Genomic DNA, 16,300 nt, shown 5'->3' with positions numbered 1-16,300 from the left:
GAAATACAATCCTTCGGTCGTGTCCAGGGACACCGATTGTCTGGGTCTTCTTTTTTTTCACTCAGCACGAGATTTAATGCCAAAAGTTATGAGGGAGGGGTCCAACAAGCCTCAACCTCAGATCTAATAATGTGATTATTTATTCATTTAATAATTAATGCTACTTAAGTTAGATTTAAAAAAATGTAAGCATTAGTTTTGTTTTACTTATATACTGTGTCTATATATTTTTTTCTCCTTTTCCCACTCTACTCTTTTGGGGAGCTCTGAGACTTCAACGTTAATGAGCACAAAGCGGGGTTAGAACCCGTCACCCTGTGAAGTGTGACCCCTCCATCGTCATGATGACAGCTCAACATCTCCATCTCAGAAAACGCTCACAAGTCAAAGTTAGGTTGCTCCAAACCGTTTTCTATACCAGAGACTCAAAGCTGGTGGAATATGTTGAATCCAGAACATTCCTGAGGAAATATACAACACACACTTCAGCACCCCAACAGCTCACTCATGTATGCCATCATAATCATAATAATACCATAGGAACCGTCACACTGGTCAGTAAGCAACATTTAAGGCAGAGTATTTAAAACGTCGTAAAGATTTAAAATGATGGGTGAACAATGTCAGACTGCTCATGGACCGTGCCGCATGTCAGTGAACTCACACCGGGGCCTGGATCTGACCTCTGAGTGTTGGCTGAACAAAACAAAGACCCACCAGCATGGCCTGAGACTTATTTTAATTCGATTTTTGCATCCCTCATTATGGGAAATGCCAGCAAGCTGGACTGTAAACACCATCACAAGTTAAAAGAGTTTCCTTTGGAAATTTTGAAATAACTTTGAAAAACACGCCAATTGGCCTTCTTTCCGAGAGTGAGACGAGGAGATGGGCGTCATGCTCTCGTGCGAGAGTGACGCCCATCTCCTCGTCTCACTCTCGAACTTTCAAAAACAAAGCAGAGACAAATGCTTCCCAAAACGCTTCTTTAATATTGCAACGTGAAGACGGTCAGAACATTGGACGGAAAAGCGTTGTATCCTCCGCACCTCGGCACACTGAGGAACAAATTGCCCTTTTCAAAAAGTTAGAAACCCAAATCACTGATTCCTGGAATGACTTATAACCACGTTGTGTTGGTAACGAGCCGTGGATTACTGTTCAAACTCTTTCTAGCAAAAAATACCAAATGTCGAAATGGTTCCGGGGGCCCGTTCAGGAGGGAAGGAAGGGAAGACGACAGAGGAGCGCTCGATTTCCGCCCCTCCATCACTCCTCCGTCCTCCTCCTCCGCCTCCCCTCCAACTCCCTCAGCCGCATCTCCAGTGTCTTCACCTGCTCCTCCAGGTGAGCCGTTTTGTCGGACTCACCGGAGCTCCTCCGACTCCCCACGCCGAGCATCACGCAGGCGCACACCAGCGCGGCCAGCCGGAACGCCACGGTGTCCGTGTCCACGCTGTGGTCACTGAGGATCAGGCCGAAACAGGCCAGAGCCACGCCCACTTTGAGCAGCCACAGGGCCTGCCGCAGAGCGGAGGCGACCAATCCAAAGACGAAGGAGATCAGCCAGTAGCCAACGAGAGCCGCGAGGACCCACTGGGCGACAAAGACCAGTCCGTCTGGGGTCACCTGGCTGATGGGAAACCCACCTGAGGCAAACAGGAAGGGTTTAGTGAGAGGCTGCAGTATCTAATAACATCAGCTTGTGGTGAAGTGTGACATCAAATCATTATGAAGACGACAGGACTTAATTTCAATGAGTCAGTCGGCTGCATGCTGCTTAACGAAAGCCACGTCCTTCATATTTAAAAAGGTTCTCGTGAGTGAACACCTTCATTATTTCAGATGACCTCTAACACCTTTGAGACCCAAAAAAACAGATCTCCATATGACAATGTTGTGTCACTTTGGGCATTATTCCATTTTATGTCAAGACAATAAACAATAATGTAGAACTGTACCAACAATGATTACATCATCTTATATTTACGGATGACTTTCTTGTGTTTGGTTTATGAAATAGACAAAGCTGTGTTGAGGTATATAGAAGTAGGCTGGACAATTCCCCTGAGATCATTTTTTAAGTGACTCTGTTGATCAAAAGCATAAAGAAATTGAGATAAAATGAGAAAAATAAGAAAGAAAACAATTATTGCGTTTAAAAAATATATTTAAACAATGATTGAGTGATCCACTGTCAAAATGGTTGGTGACTGCTTTTGTCAATCAAATAATTGAGCCATCATTTCAGCTCTAAGATAATACACAATTATAAATAAAGGAATCCTTGTTTACGTTTGTTTGTGACTGCTTTGATTTTATTGTTCACTTTTGTTTTTTTATTAAGTTTAAGGGAACCAGCTTCTGTTTCTCGTAAGTCTGAACAGCTGACTCTTTGAGTGTGTGTGTGTGTGTGTGTGTGTGTGTGTCTGATGCTCACCTTGGAATCCAGCAGCCTGCATGAGTTGTGAGACGTACTGTAAGAGCACGTTCAGGCCCACAGACACGCTTCCTGCCACGGCACCGAGCACCTGAGAGAAAGCCTGGAGGAGAGCAGGCGGAGACACTGAGGTGAGCACAGCGAGTCGGAGGTGCACAGATCAGCCACAGATCGCATCATGGGTCCGTCACGCCGCCGGAATTAACTGCTTATTATTGATGATGGATATTAATAGATAGAGATCCCTTTGTGGTTTGATCATAGAAGCTGCTCTACAAGGATCAGACTATGTTTTCGACACCGACCCCAAAAAATAATTTCAACAGATCAGAAGTCTTTAAAACATAAAAAGTTCTAAATATTATCTTTTTACTTTTTTAAAGTAATAATATAGAGTATCCTTTCTTCATATAAACCCAATATTCAAATTATAAGGAAATAGCATATTTTAGTGATAGAAATTAGAGATCATAATTCATCTCTAATATTTATTTATGTTGCTGTGAAAACATCCCCTTCAAACAACTGGTTGTATTCAAGTTTCCTACCAACACAAAATTTTACGAGATTACGCATCATAACGTTATCGTTTACCTTGGCCCAATGCTCATTTCACTGAGCAGAGCTTGAACGCCTCATAATGTAACCGAATAGTTGAACCACAGATTGGTTGTTTACAAAGTAACATTATCAGAGATCAGAGACTAGAATTGTGGAGGATAAAAAGTACACACAGGGCCCGTGACACCACCAACACGGACACACGTTTAGGACAGCGGGGTCGACCTGCTTTAAAAGAACACATTTGATCCAGGATGTCACCCTTCAGGCGGCTCCCTCTTCCTGACGTCACGTTGCGTCAGACAAGATGCATCGTTCCCCTGGCGTGACCTTTGCAGCCCATCTGTCACCTTGTTGGCAGCGCAGGTAGGGAATAAAGCACGTGGATGGAGAAACAGTAGTTTCCACTTTGTTTACCCCTCCACAGTTAGGAGTTATCAGCCACTCTAACATTTCATTTATACTCTATTTTCATGTCTTAATTGTCTGAAAGCCCATTTCCGCCACTGTTAGGAAATTAGGATCCTGTAAATCGCATCTCATAACTAGAACGGGCACTCGGTAGAGCGCATACCTCCGCATATCACAAGATTGGGCATTGAATTTTGAACATGTTAGCATTAGTTGCATGCCAATTGGATAAAAATGTACCGCGCTATGGTAAAAAAGAAGATGTTATCCTTTTCATGACCTTTACCTTGACCTTTGACCCGATCGATCCCAAAATCTAATCAAATGATCCCCGGATAATAACCAATCATCCCACCAAATTTCATGCGATTCGGTTTAATACTTTTTTACTTATGCGAATAACACGCACGCACGCACGCATACAAATACACGGCGATCAAAACATTACCGTCCGCATTTTCAATGCGAAGGTATTTATGATTTACAGGATCTTCAATTTTCCTCACTAGCAGAAATGTGCTTCCGTACTCCGTCTTTAGTGCCAGGATATATATATAAATAAACATGTATGTCCCCTTTGGTCAGACATGATAATACACGCAAATCCATTTGTTTCATATTTCTCTCCCCCGGGAATGGAATCGGTCAAAAGAGTGCAACAGCTTCCACCTCTCTCACCTTCTGCACCGACAGCACCGTCTGCTCCCCGGCCAGCCTGCCCAGGTAAGTCCTCCCCTTCCCGGCCAGCTCAGCCAGGGCCTCGCGGAGCTCCTGGATCATGCCGGAGCCGCCCTCGGACACGTTCTCCCCCGACACGGCCAGCAGCAGGGCGCTCAGCACACACAGCCCGCGGAGGGCTCTCTGGTTCGGATGGCCGGACATGCTGACCGCGTGTGGACGACCAAAAGAAAAACAAACAAAAACAAAATAAAGTTATGAGCGATACATGAAAAAAGTTACTCCATCTACAGGTAAACAGTGACGGGAGGCTCAACAGGATGTGAAGAAAAAAGAAGGGGAAAAAAAGATGTCTGCCACCCACTGGGCTGAGTGTGCTATACGTTTCCATGACTGCTTCACTTTCTCTAGTCTGTTTTCTGATATGAGTCATACAGTCAAACATCTGGAATATGTCCGTGCAGACTTGAACTGTAAGTCATATCTCTCAGAGAGAGAGAGAGAGAGAGATGCATATAGATACATATAGATATGTGCTGCATGTTTGAGTCTGAGTGTGCATTTGAAAGCATGTTTTATCCCATCTGTCACACACACACGCACACACACGTTTCACAAAATGTCTCTCACTGTACTACAGGTTCAATTCATATATATCCATACCATTTTATTTGTGTACAATTAACAAAAATATATCAAAGAGTGAGTACACAATTAGGGAACATGCGTTTGTTAACACTGTGAACAGTATGTCAAAAATAAAAACAGTCCTTATGATCATGTATACGATGTAAAATACTTCTGTTCCAAAAGTGAGAAAAACAGAAGACTGCAGCATCACCATGAAACCTTTTTCTGATGAGGAATCCCATTGGACGTCAGAGGACTCTGGGACACCGAGCAGCCTCGCTGGTGAAGTCAGGTGACCTCCTCAAAAGCAAAATTTCTCTTCCTCACTGGCAGTTATTTGCTTCCTCACAGATAAGTGTTTATTTAAAAAAATCCACAGATTCTGGACCAGATGGAGATCTGCACTCTATTGGTTTATCCAGGATACTAACATTGCCATGTTTGAAAATTAATTCTTGACGATGCAAAAACCCAATCTCAAAAGTCGAATTTCAGTTGCGTTCAATCTAATCTCGCAGTCTTCATCAAGGGATTGAGCTGTTTGAGCTAAACTACTGAGCTTTCACGTCAACCTGAACGAACACCATAAACTAAAAACAACAACGTAGCAAGCGAACCTAGGGATTACTCTTCGCTTTTTCTCCAATTGAATGGTATATGCTATTTCCAATGTTTGCTATTTCTTGAGCTCACTGGCTTTATGGTAAACACGATATATACTCCCTCCAAAGCGGCAGGTTTCTTACAGACTGTACGTCTATGTGAGGTCGCCTCACACGCTGTGTAGAAGAGCAGCTCTGGCCTGGCTCTCATGTGACTTTCACACCACTGCTAGGTCGACCTCTGGAAAAGGTTAAATCAGGGGTCAGGAACCTTTTTGACTGGGAGAGACATAAAAGCCAAATATTTCTAAATATATTTCATTGATAGCCATATAGTATTTTTAACGGATAATAAATAAATTATGTCTTGCTTTTAATGCGACTTTTGGTGCTGCATGACGCTACGGGGGGGGGGGGCAGGTGACTTTCTTTGCTCCAGTGTTACCGCGACACGTAGAGACAGAAATGACATGCTGTTGTTTGGATACGATCAATAACAGACGTTTAGTTTAATAAAAGAACAAAGACGTCTTTAAGAAAAGGACCTGGCATTACTTCTGCTGTAATCTGGCGCGATAGAGAAAATTACAGGGGGGCAGGCGGAGATTTTTTTTTCAACTCAAAATTGTCTGTGAGCCATATGCCGTCACCAGAAGAGCCATATATGGCTCGCGAGCCATAGGTTCCCGACCCCTGGGTTAAATACTCCTGAACCGGACCTTTATATCCTGAAATCACTTTGGTCAGTGTTTAACGTTCACATGGCGATACAGGTTGGCTATATGAAGAAGAGAAGACGTGCAATCAACCCGGGCGCCGAGTGACCCCTACGGCCACAGAAACATCCTCTACTTCCTGCACAAAGTAGAAAGTTTTCTACCATTGTCAGGATCCATTTTCACATTGCACGGCCGTCCAGGTGGCTTGTGATAGCTTCACCACAAGGAGGAAAACTATCTGTCGGTCTACATGTCAGAATACATTGTTCCATCCTTTAAAGCGTTTGTAAATGTGTCATATTTGAACGACTACGCCAGTGTTTTAGAGGTATTATTTCTTCCATTACAATTGATTTGACAACAACTCTGTGTTAAGTGAACAAATGATATAATAATATATATATAATAATATATATATAATAATAGGCTCCTGGCACAACATTCATAAGCACACAAAGAAAGCAACTACTCCTCAGCTGGTGGCATTTCAGGTGGCGGGAAGACAAAATCAATACACATACAACAGGTGATCAGTCTCCTTTGGGGAAGAGGTCTTGATGGGAGGCGATCCATCACCTCAAAGGCTCGTGGTCATGGGGTTGATCAGTTCAGGTGGGGGGGTGTGATTGATGTGGGGGTTGATGCAGCAGCTTCGCTGAGGTGCTGTGAAACCAGGCAGAAAGAGTCAGTATTCATATTAGCGCCCCCTCTCTTCCTCACAGCACAACGCAGCCTTGTAAAATGATTTGGTCACTGCAATGCAAATACAAGTTGGTTTTGTTCAGTCAGACCTAGTGTACGGTACTCATTCAAATAAGATCGCTTTTTAATTGGATGGTTAAGAATCAAATGTTCACACCATCAAATGACACTAAATTACAAACCACTAACAACTAGAGTGGAAATGTACTGTTGTCGTCCCTTCAATGTTGTTTTTAGTTTTAACTTGCTTACATATCTTAATCTCTCCCCCCTGTACATAGATCAGTCTTTGCTAATTGAGAGGAAGGGTTGGACTCTTACAGCGTACTGTCCCAAGCTGCGTCTCTGCCTGATGAGAAGGAAGAAGAGAACAGCAGAGATGGCGGTCTGGGCCAGAGTGAAGAGGAGGAGGGACGACTTCACCCCTCTGCTCAGCATCTGTCAGAGAGCACACACACACACACTCTTTTGTTTTGGTCACAGCGACACACACACGACTGCAGACCCCTTCCATCAGCAGCTGTAGGGTGAGGACTGTTATTGATGTATGACATTGTTGTCAATTCATCAATTGTCTGTCCCAGTATAGTTCATGTCATGACTCATAGATGATGTCATCCTGGCTCACCCCCTCTTCTATAAACACAATAGCTTCACCAGACCCTCATGATTCTTCTTCTTTAACTCGAGTTATTCTACACAATACAAGACAATATATTCCCCATACCTTCATGATTATCCTTGAAAACCCTTCATATATTTGCCGGGGTTATTTTCCCACACAGAACAGCATTTCATAAACGAATGTGTTTTTGTGAAATAATAATATACTGGACTCATACTTTACCATGTTTTGTTGTACTTCTTCCTCATACTTGGATATTTTAATTTGATAACTCAAGACAAACAACACTAAGCATCATTACTTATTCACAGTTCATATTATTCCCATCTTTGTCTTTAATTGTGCTTCTTCATTTTTGTTTCTACTTTTATTATTATTATTATTATTTCTCCTATTTTATTTGGTATGTTATTACTTCTGCTTTTATTGTACTCATTCTGTATTTGTGCTGCTGACACCTGATCAATAAAGGCTGATCCAGTATCTTAACATACACTGTTCATTGAAGTATTTCCAGTCTCAATGTTGTTGGCATGACAACATGGTGGCAGGAAATAAAGCGGGTACCGACCGTGGCGTAGTGCTCCTCGCCACAGCCGACATATGACGTCTCGACGCAGGGCGACTCCGGATTCCTGTTCATGTCCACGGAGTAGATGATCACAGCCACCACCGCCAGCAGCATGGACGCGCTGCTCGCCATCAGATTCACCCGCAGCTGACGAAACAGACACGCCACATTTCATCTTTTTAAAGGCCAGAGGGGCAGAAAAGATGAAGCTGTGAGGACCGGGTGAAGGGCTGAAGGGTCGTTTTGGATCGAATAATGGCCGGCTGTGGTTCGTTGACTCCAGACTCAGCGAGGAGGAATGAGATGAACACATGTGACTCAGTGTGACCGTTTGTTTGTTCTCAACCACACATACACACACATGCATCTTGAGACTCACAATCTTCATGGTGCAGTATTTGTCCAAGACGATAGCCACCACCCCCGCTGTGATGAACTAAGAGCACAGACACACACACACACACACACAAACACAGGAGGACATGGAAGAGTCAGCACAGACAAACATTACGGCGCAATATTAGGATCGATGTGCTTTTCCTTGGTTGTTTTATGGATCTTATTATATTTTAGGACACACACACACACATGTACACACACACAACCCCCGCACACACACACAAACACTCACCATTAAGCCGCTCCACCAAGGAACTCCGAATTTGACCACTTCAGTTCTAACAGTGAAGTGCAGAGGAATGGAGTAGGACATGACCATCAGCCCCAGCATCACCTGACTGACCTAGCATGCACACATACACACACACACACACACACACACACACACACACACACACACACACACCAATTTAGTGAAACCAGTTGGCAAAGTAAGAAACCTTTCAGTTGTACTGTTGAAGAAGCTTGGCTTACAGTTTGCCCCTGCTGCCAGTCTTTGTTCTAAGCTAGGCTAAAAAGACGTTATCTGACCTCTCACTAGTCAGAGAGATCTGCACTCACCCCCAGACATTTGGGCTCTCCCCTCTGGATGGCCTCACGCAGAGCCTGCTGTGTGCCACTCAGCTTGACAGCATTCACGTCCTCCAACACATGCACCGTCAGATCCCTAGAGATCTCCACCGCCATCACCTGCGGAGCACAGCAGAGCAGCCAGGTTACAATCTGCTTGATCAGCTTGGAGATCAGGTCACACCAAAAACACCAAATGAAGTGAAATACAATACACATTGTGAGACGTGTTTATTTTATATTTTTAAAGGAATATTATTCAGCATTCTGTCTATAACTGAATTGTTTTTCATGTGACCTCATCACTTTCTGGTGATGGGATTCAAACTATGAAGTAGCCTCTGGCAACAAGTAAGTGTTCACATCCTTTGATACATACGTTAATGACCAATATGATTCAGTTTAGAGAAAATAAACTAATAATATGTTATTAAAACGTTTGATTTCATGGTCAAAACTAAATATAACTTTTTTTGGGTGGAAAACTCTCATAATGGAGCTTACATGAATGAATAAAGAAATAGCACAGAAGTACCTACATGAAGACAGGAACATCTTCACACAACCTCAATTCAAATCAATTTGCATTTTAAATTGAATTGGCCAAATATATGAATAGTTGTGCATGTTGGAGCCCATTAAGCAACAACCACCTAGGCTATGTTCTACACATGTGTTCACATTTTTAAGCAGCCTTGAGACTTCTTCGACTTTTTTAACGGTGACACATGCGCTGACACATGAGATGTTGTTGTCTCACAAATACGCTTTTTGTCTGCCTCTCATAAAAGTAATGGGGCCGTTGAACGAATTCATAAATCATATCTCCTTTATTTCTGTTTCGTTGTTCGCCACCGAAAAGACTGATTCCCCCCCCAACGGGTTCTTCCCTCCTGCGTTACACAGTATCACACACAGAAGAGCACAGGCGCGCGCCACACAGCGTGCCAAACACCGAAGACTCGAGTCATATCAGCTGTCAAGATTACGCAATCCTCTCAAAACACATTTGGGCGAAATGTGCGCGTAAACTTGTAAATTGTTCACGTTTGTTCATGATCACTTTACGCGCAAATTTTGCACAAATGAATTGTTAAACGTACGTGTACGCGCACATGCTGCGTAAAGCTCCATCAGACCAGCGCGTGACTCCAATTGTATTGGATTGGATTGTTGCACAGTAACGTGGCATCATTAGATTATTTCATTATACAGTAGGCCCTATGTCTCTTTTATCAGCAGTTTATCCTCCATCATGTATTAGGCTTTACGCGTCGTCTGGACGCAGTGCGCACTCACTTTAACTGGGACAAGACACACAGGTTGTTGTCTACTCAATAGAATGCACACATGTCTTATTCCTACCTTGTTTTTTGTTCTGTCCTCCTTTTTTTTTAGAGCTAAGTTGTCTTCCGACCACTCCCTGCTTTCTCTTCTGTACAAGCGGGTAAATAAAATGGACAGGGAGAGAAATAGAGTGTGAGAGAGAGAGAAAAGGAGACCTTCCCAGGATGAGGATTCCGCGGAGCTCCTCCTACACATCCTCGTTTGCTGCCTTCCAGAAGTCATTTTGTTGTCGGGAGTCTTGACCGTTATAAGTCCATCAAGATCTGTTTTCCTCGGTGGGACACAGAGGCCTCTCGGGTATACCTGCTCTTGTAAAACCTTTAGTCGAGGTAAGTAACCTACGGAGACTTCTGGGGTCACCCACAGTCCATACGTAAATCGGAGGGAGGAGGAGGAGGAGGGAGGGAGGGGGGGGGGGGGTTTGGGGGAGTCACATTGTTTCCTTTCATGAACAGCAGTGTTGCATAATCGTTTCAGTGCTTAAAGTTTACTGCTAGTTTTGCTTGGGATATAATGACTTAGCAAACACAATTCTGAAACAACTCTTTTCAGATCTAAACATCATTATAAATCTAAAGCTGTGTGGGGCTCTTAGTTGGGTGGGCGGCAGTGAGACATAACTATGTCATGTCAGGTGTATTGCTACCTGTATGTACCCTGTCCGTATGTATCGTCTTTATACTATATGAATCTGTCAATACTTGGTATTATTCTGTCTATATATATAATATTGGCATATAGATGTGTTATGGGGCAACAACAACAACAACAATTTGGGGCAAAAGAAAACCAATGTGAAATGTGAGAGATTGTCAGTGCCACATTTTGGACCAGACATATTCGGGGGTTCTGTACACCAAGGGTGTCAAGAATGGGTTAAAAGGCTAAAAGTGATGTCCAGTTATGACTTTGAAACGAAACTTGGTTGAATTTGGTGACAAAGTTCATGTGTATCCTAATGTCTTCAACTTTTTTTGTAAAATTAAAATTAACGCATCATATTTGGTGGTATCAATGGAACCGTATCCTTCCCATGGTGTGCATTTGGAGACGCTATGGAGTCCACTGAGAATTTCTAAAAACTTTTAAAGCAACCCAAGCCCCTTTAAAAATAACACCATTGTCTATAAAAAACATTTTACTCTGATAACAAACATACCAACTCAAACACTTGATGCCCCACAGCCGACACCCCGACTGATAGTTCTCCTTAAAATGGAAATGGGGCCTCCACTGACCATTGAAAAATGTGTGCACGTTGGTTTATCGACTACGAATCCAAAATGTTGCTCCCCCTTCGGGTAGGTCTTGTCAACGCATTAACCACCCCTGTCTCTTTCTTCCTCCTCCGTCTCTCCTCTTCCTCCCACCACATCTGCTTCTCATCCAGCAGCATTCCTGTCTTGCCTCAGAGTATTGCGACATTCGGTTTTGATGAACTAACAGACTCTCTTCTCTCTCTCTCTCTGCCCCCCCCCCCCCCCCCTTCACTACCCCATTTTGGTCTCTATTCCTCAAATCCGTCTCTTCCGGTTCAAACAGATAAACACATGTACAACACACATGCTTCTTAGTTCTGGCTTCCCACTGTCCTTTCCCCTTTCCAGTGGGATCATGTGGTCTGTTCTTGTTGCTCTTTGGGTTTATTCATGCCTTCTCCTTCCTTGTACAGCCTGCTCCTCTTTCTCTCTGATTATGTTTTGCAGTTTCAAACATTATTCTCTGATGAAGACGTTTGCCTCGGAAAGAGTTTTCACCCACAGTCCGACTTATCTTAACAAACCGTTTCATTGTATCTATTTTACCTTTTGTACTTGTGGGGAAAGTCAGAGAGAACATACATCCTTGAACTATTTAATACCAGGTTTTAGGGTTCACTTGTAATCAGGTAACCGGTCTGGTTGCATCTACTGGACTGTTTACATCGCGGTAGAGAGCCACAACACACAAGGTTTCCCTCTAAAAGCCATACCACATGGCATACTGATATTAATCCTTACATATGCCCTCCTCTTATCGCTACAAGAGAGGCCGGTCCCAAACGTCAGTAGATAACTATGTGGCTAATCTAGAGAGAGATCGTTGCCTCTTCCCACCACAGTGGAGTTTACCCTGGTGCTTGGGGATCCCCCTTTTGGGCCACTCCCTCAATTGGACACACGTTAAACACAAGCGGACACACAGCTGTTTGTTCCCTACAGCGGCCACACAGAGGGATGCCAGTGGCAGACATCCGGTAATTTAATATATAAAGACATCACATTTGATATGATTTGAATTTAAAAATCTTAATTTGCAAAATAACAAGTAACTACATTTTTCAAATAATTGTAGTAAGAACCATTCTAACCTTTGAAATATGGTGGAATAGAAGTAAAAAACGGCATGAAAAAGTACCTCTATTTCTTTTACCACGGATGTTCAGTGGAAGCAAAATGAAAGTTGACATTGTACATGCAATGCAACATTTGATTGTTGATGTGTAAATATCGACTGCATCTGGGGTGGTATGCACTTGGTTTATTTAAAATAGAAGTGGACTTGTGGAAAAAAGCCTCTTCACTTTGAAATCAGTTATCGTGTCTGTTTCCTGATTTTCAGGATCATGTCCTCAGGGGCTGTGGTGGCAGCAGGTCAGAGGTCACATCATCTATATGCCTGGTTTGACCATGAAGCTGCTGCGGTGAGATCAGGACAGCACTCAGTCTGGGTGGAGTCACCTCAACTTGCATTTGAAAACTTGCACAAAATGATTCTTCGGTTCTGTGTAATGCCAACACTCTGTGTGTGTGCAGGTGGTGACCATCCTGTTGGGGCTGTTCCAGTTGTTGTTGTCTGTCCCACTCGCCTACGCTAACCAAACGCTGCCCAAATTCTTCATACTGCCACTTGTCTTAGGAGTTCTAGTACGTACCTCATGATTTGTATTTCAGTGTGTGTGTGTGTGTGAACACTTTGTGCAGACTCTTTTCTAATTAGAGGAGGACCCGCTCCACCTTTTAACAACATTTCAGTCTTGAAAAAGACCCCTCTAGGCAAGAAAAAGATAACCAAAAACAGCAACATATCTCAAATCTGTTTAATTAATGACCCCAATTTATCTATAAGAGCATGTTTTTTTTCTCAAATGACCCCACAGAAATTTAAGAAGGGTACAACATGGAATATATTGTATTACAGAAGACTTCAAACTCCAATGAATTATTCTCGTTAAATGTTTTTATATCCAAAATATAACAGATTCGTTCAAATATGTCAATGTTTTTCAGTGCATTCAGTTACGAAACAGACTGCTCAATTTCTCTTTTTAAATGTGAGTTTTGTTTTCTAGTTCCCTTTAATTTGTTGCATTTTCTGTCTGTAAGCCTCACTTCGTCAACGTCTCAATCTGCTGTCACGTACATTTAAATGAGGAGGTGAGTGAAAGGAAGACTTCCACGCTCTGATCTACAGGCGCCGCTAATGCTGTGCTGCATTCAAGTGCCGTTAGCCCAACGTTAGCCAGCTTTGTGTTAGCCACCAAGGTGAATTCATCTGCAGATACACTTATCTGACAGCTGGCTACAGTCTCTTGGAAAATACCAATAGAGAGAGCTCAATATCACAAAACAAATGTGTCTCAAAAGGCTTTAGAATGTGTCCACATACGACTTCCCTGTCCCAGGACCTATAGCAGCATAGGGACTGGACCTGGGCAAACCTGATTCAGCCCTACTATAAGCGCTACTAAGTCTATACTCTTAAATGTGGTCACTGTGTATATATAAATTAATAATTTGTTAGACAGTTTCACAATTAGATCAATCTTAGGCAACATATTGAAAGGGTCATGGATGGCTATAAACATACTACACTGCATCTGGAAAGTGATTCATACTGTCCACCTCTACCTTAAAGCACAAAGCAGACCATGGATAGGAAGTCAAAATAGATTAAATTATATATTGTAAACAATTAAATAATGATGAAATTACAAGGCTCTTTCTGCATGTTCTTTCCTCTGAGAGCAGCTCCAGTCTACCAGTTAAAGTGCAATGCTGTGTGTATTGCAGATTGTGACAGGAGGATCCTTCACCTTCGCCAATGAGAGGAACTCCAGCAGACTCCTGGTACGTTCACATAAAGGCTAATCCAAGGATTAATGGCAGGTTTTGAGCAAAACATATACAGATATATACGTCTGTGTTCAAATACGCTCAGCAAGTCTCTGTTACATTGTGTCACCTAAGAACACAAATCATTGTTGTTCTGCCATTTCTATCTTCTCTTTGTAACCGTTGTATTGAAACATGCATTATGAGTGTATTATTCTTGGCATATGTTAAGTTTATAGCCAGCGAATAGCATAAACACCCCATGCCTAAACAAGACAACAATAAGACTCTGTTGACAGTAATGTCACATTAATCTGCAACAACGCAGCCAGAGTATGGCTGTGAGTAACTTGACTGCCCTCCCCCACAGCTTCGAGGTTGCGCGTGCAGCAACGTGGTTGGCCTGCTGGGGGCGCTGCTTGCCTTCTGCCTCTACTGCTACAGCCTCAGCGTGGTGTCCAACACAGAGACGTGTGCGAATTTCCACCAGGAATACAGGATGTCACCGCACAAGTGTCCCGGAGCAGCCCTGGCGGTCAGTTGGCTGTTGCTTTTATTTATTTTCTGTTCTTGAATGGAAAATAAATCCTAAAAACTAGATAAGAGTAATGACAGATGAGCTGAGTGGGGATTGGGTTGTGGGGATGGATATGGGTCAGATGGATGAATGACCTCGATAGGGATCAGGAAAAGGGGATGTGACGTGTCTCCGTGTCCCCTGCAGGCCTACTGCTGGAGTCTGACTCTGCTGCTGCTGCTCTATGACACCGGGGCCGTGGTCCTGCACTGCTCCCTGACGGTCTCCGCCCTCAAAGCACTCAAAACAGACTGACACACACACACACACACACACACACACACACACACACACACACACACACCCGTGTACACATACATGATACATGAGGAATTACTCCATACTGGCATTATCCTCAAAGCCAATGGAAATGTACTTTCCAGAGTAAATGTAAAATAATAATAATACTCTTTCTGATTAGTTGACAGGTATCTAATTAAATCATCAACAGCTGAGTTTCATCACCCAACAGAGTACCTGTTGACCTGGTTAATGGCCATGGCTTGAGTGAGATAATACCCCTTTTTCTATTTTTATACCAAATACTAATATTAGAGCCACGCAGATAGCTGATATATTGGACAAAATTAGCTTATTGCTGATATATCAATATGAGTGTAAATGTTGTCAGGACCCTGCTTCAGAAAGCTGGTTCAGTGAAAACCTTGAGATGAGGGAAAATCTGGGTTTTCAGTTCCTGCAAATGAGCCAGCTTACATTCTTGATATGTTACCATGGTAACTGACTCTGTGAAGCTAAGCTGCTCGTATCTAATAGTGTCTCGTCTCTGATTAATTACTGTCAGTTTACTGTATTTTGAGATGTAACTCCTCGTTGCATGTTAATACAAATGTTAAAAATCAACTGTTTTAAAAACTGAGTTTTACCATTTCTGGGTTAGTTAAGTCAGAGTGAGGGTTCGGCTCAGAGTTTGTTGAACCTGTCCATATCAGTATATAAATCACAAAAATAAAAAATACAATAAAGGAACCATTGTCAACATTGTTTGTTTGTGTTTATGTGGATGAAATACCATCAGAGGTAGAGCACACACAATTCAAATGATAAATTCAATCCAATTCAATCCAGTTTATTTGTATAGCCCATTCTCACAAATTACAAATTTGCCTCAGAGTGCTTTACAATCTGTACACATAGACATCTCTGCCCCAAAACCTCACATCGGATCAGGAAAAACTCCCAAACAACCCTTCACGGGGAAAAAAGGGAAGAAACCTTCCAGAGAGCAACAGAGGAGGATCCCTCTCCAGGATGGACAGGTGCAATAGATGTCATGTGTACAGAAGGACAGATTTAGTTAAAACACATTCAATGAATATGACAGAGTGTCTGAATAGTTCATAGTAGGCATAT

General features: G+C 42.7%; 3 protein-coding genes across 3 annotated transcripts; 1 reads left to right on the top strand and 2 right to left on the bottom strand.

Annotated features, from left to right (window-relative positions):
- Positions 1-969: 969 nt before the first annotated feature.
- On the bottom strand, positions 970-4,391 carry tmem109 (transmembrane protein 109). The gene is made up of 3 exons (XM_056409436.1): positions 4,091-4,391; positions 2,441-2,543; positions 970-1,649 (listed from the first exon to the last, which is right to left on the bottom strand). Exons 1-3 carry the CDS (start codon positions 4,292-4,294, stop codon positions 1,270-1,272), a joined length of 687 nt encoding a protein of 228 aa, XP_056265411.1. The 5' UTR covers positions 4,295-4,391; the 3' UTR covers positions 970-1,269.
- Positions 4,392-4,731: 340 nt separating this feature from the next.
- On the bottom strand, positions 4,732-10,477 carry tmem176 (transmembrane protein 176). The gene is made up of 7 exons (XM_056409435.1): positions 10,274-10,477; positions 8,900-9,028; positions 8,571-8,681; positions 8,319-8,375; positions 7,940-8,086; positions 7,065-7,181; positions 4,732-6,704 (listed from the first exon to the last, which is right to left on the bottom strand). Exons 1-7 carry the CDS (start codon positions 10,475-10,477, stop codon positions 6,645-6,647), a joined length of 825 nt encoding a protein of 274 aa, XP_056265410.1. The 3' UTR covers positions 4,732-6,644.
- An 18-nt stretch (positions 10,478-10,495) lies between these two features.
- Positions 10,496-15,931, top strand: si:dkey-9i23.16 (uncharacterized protein LOC571915 homolog). Its single transcript, XM_056409437.1, has 6 exons — positions 10,496-10,584; positions 12,857-12,938; positions 13,051-13,161; positions 14,308-14,364; positions 14,720-14,884; positions 15,074-15,931. The coding sequence occupies exons 2-6, from the start codon at positions 12,861-12,863 to the stop codon at positions 15,179-15,181; spliced, it is 519 nt and encodes a 172-aa protein (XP_056265412.1). The 5' UTR covers positions 10,496-10,584; positions 12,857-12,860; the 3' UTR covers positions 15,182-15,931.
- Positions 15,932-16,300: the final 369 nt, after the last annotated feature.

Source organism: Pseudoliparis swirei, chromosome 24 (assembly GCF_029220125.1).
Source record: "Pseudoliparis swirei isolate HS2019 ecotype Mariana Trench chromosome 24, NWPU_hadal_v1, whole genome shotgun sequence".
NCBI classification, from domain to species: Eukaryota; Metazoa; Chordata; class Actinopteri; order Perciformes; family Liparidae; genus Pseudoliparis; species Pseudoliparis swirei.
This window is presented reverse-complemented; position numbering and strand designations above follow the sequence as displayed.

Bases quoted from the DNA above. Each gene is read 5' to 3' on its own strand.
- si:dkey-9i23.16 (XM_056409437.1), top strand. From the start codon at position 12,861: ATGTCCTCAGGGGCTGTGGTGGCAGCAGGTCAGAGGTCACATCATCTA. The intron at 12,939-13,050 runs GTGAGATCAGGA...GTGTGTGTGCAG, and splicing joins TTGACCATGAAGCTGCTGCG to GTGGTGACCATCCTGTTGGG. The intron at 13,162-14,307 runs GTACGTACCTCA...TGTGTATTGCAG, and splicing joins CACTTGTCTTAGGAGTTCTA to ATTGTGACAGGAGGATCCTT.
- tmem109 (XM_056409436.1), bottom strand. From the start codon at position 4,294: ATGTCCGGCCATCCGAACCAGAGAGCCCTCCGCGGGCTGTGTGTGCTG. The intron at 2,544-4,090 runs GTGAGAGAGGTG...GCTCTCCTCCAG, and splicing joins CGGTGCTGTCGGTGCAGAAG to GCTTTCTCTCAGGTGCTCGG. The intron at 1,650-2,440 runs GTGAGCATCAGA...TGTTTGCCTCAG, and splicing joins GCAGGCTGCTGGATTCCAAG to GTGGGTTTCCCATCAGCCAG.
- tmem176 (XM_056409435.1), bottom strand. From the start codon at position 10,477: ATGACTTCTGGAAGGCAGCAAACGAGGATGTGTAGGAGGAGCTCCGCG. The intron at 9,029-10,273 runs GTAGGAATAAGA...TGTGCTCCGCAG, and splicing joins AGGACAGAACAAAAAACAAG to GTGATGGCGGTGGAGATCTC. The intron at 8,376-8,570 runs GTGAGTGTTTGT...CTGTGCTCTTAG, and splicing joins CTTGGTGGAGCGGCTTAATG to TTCATCACAGCGGGGGTGGT.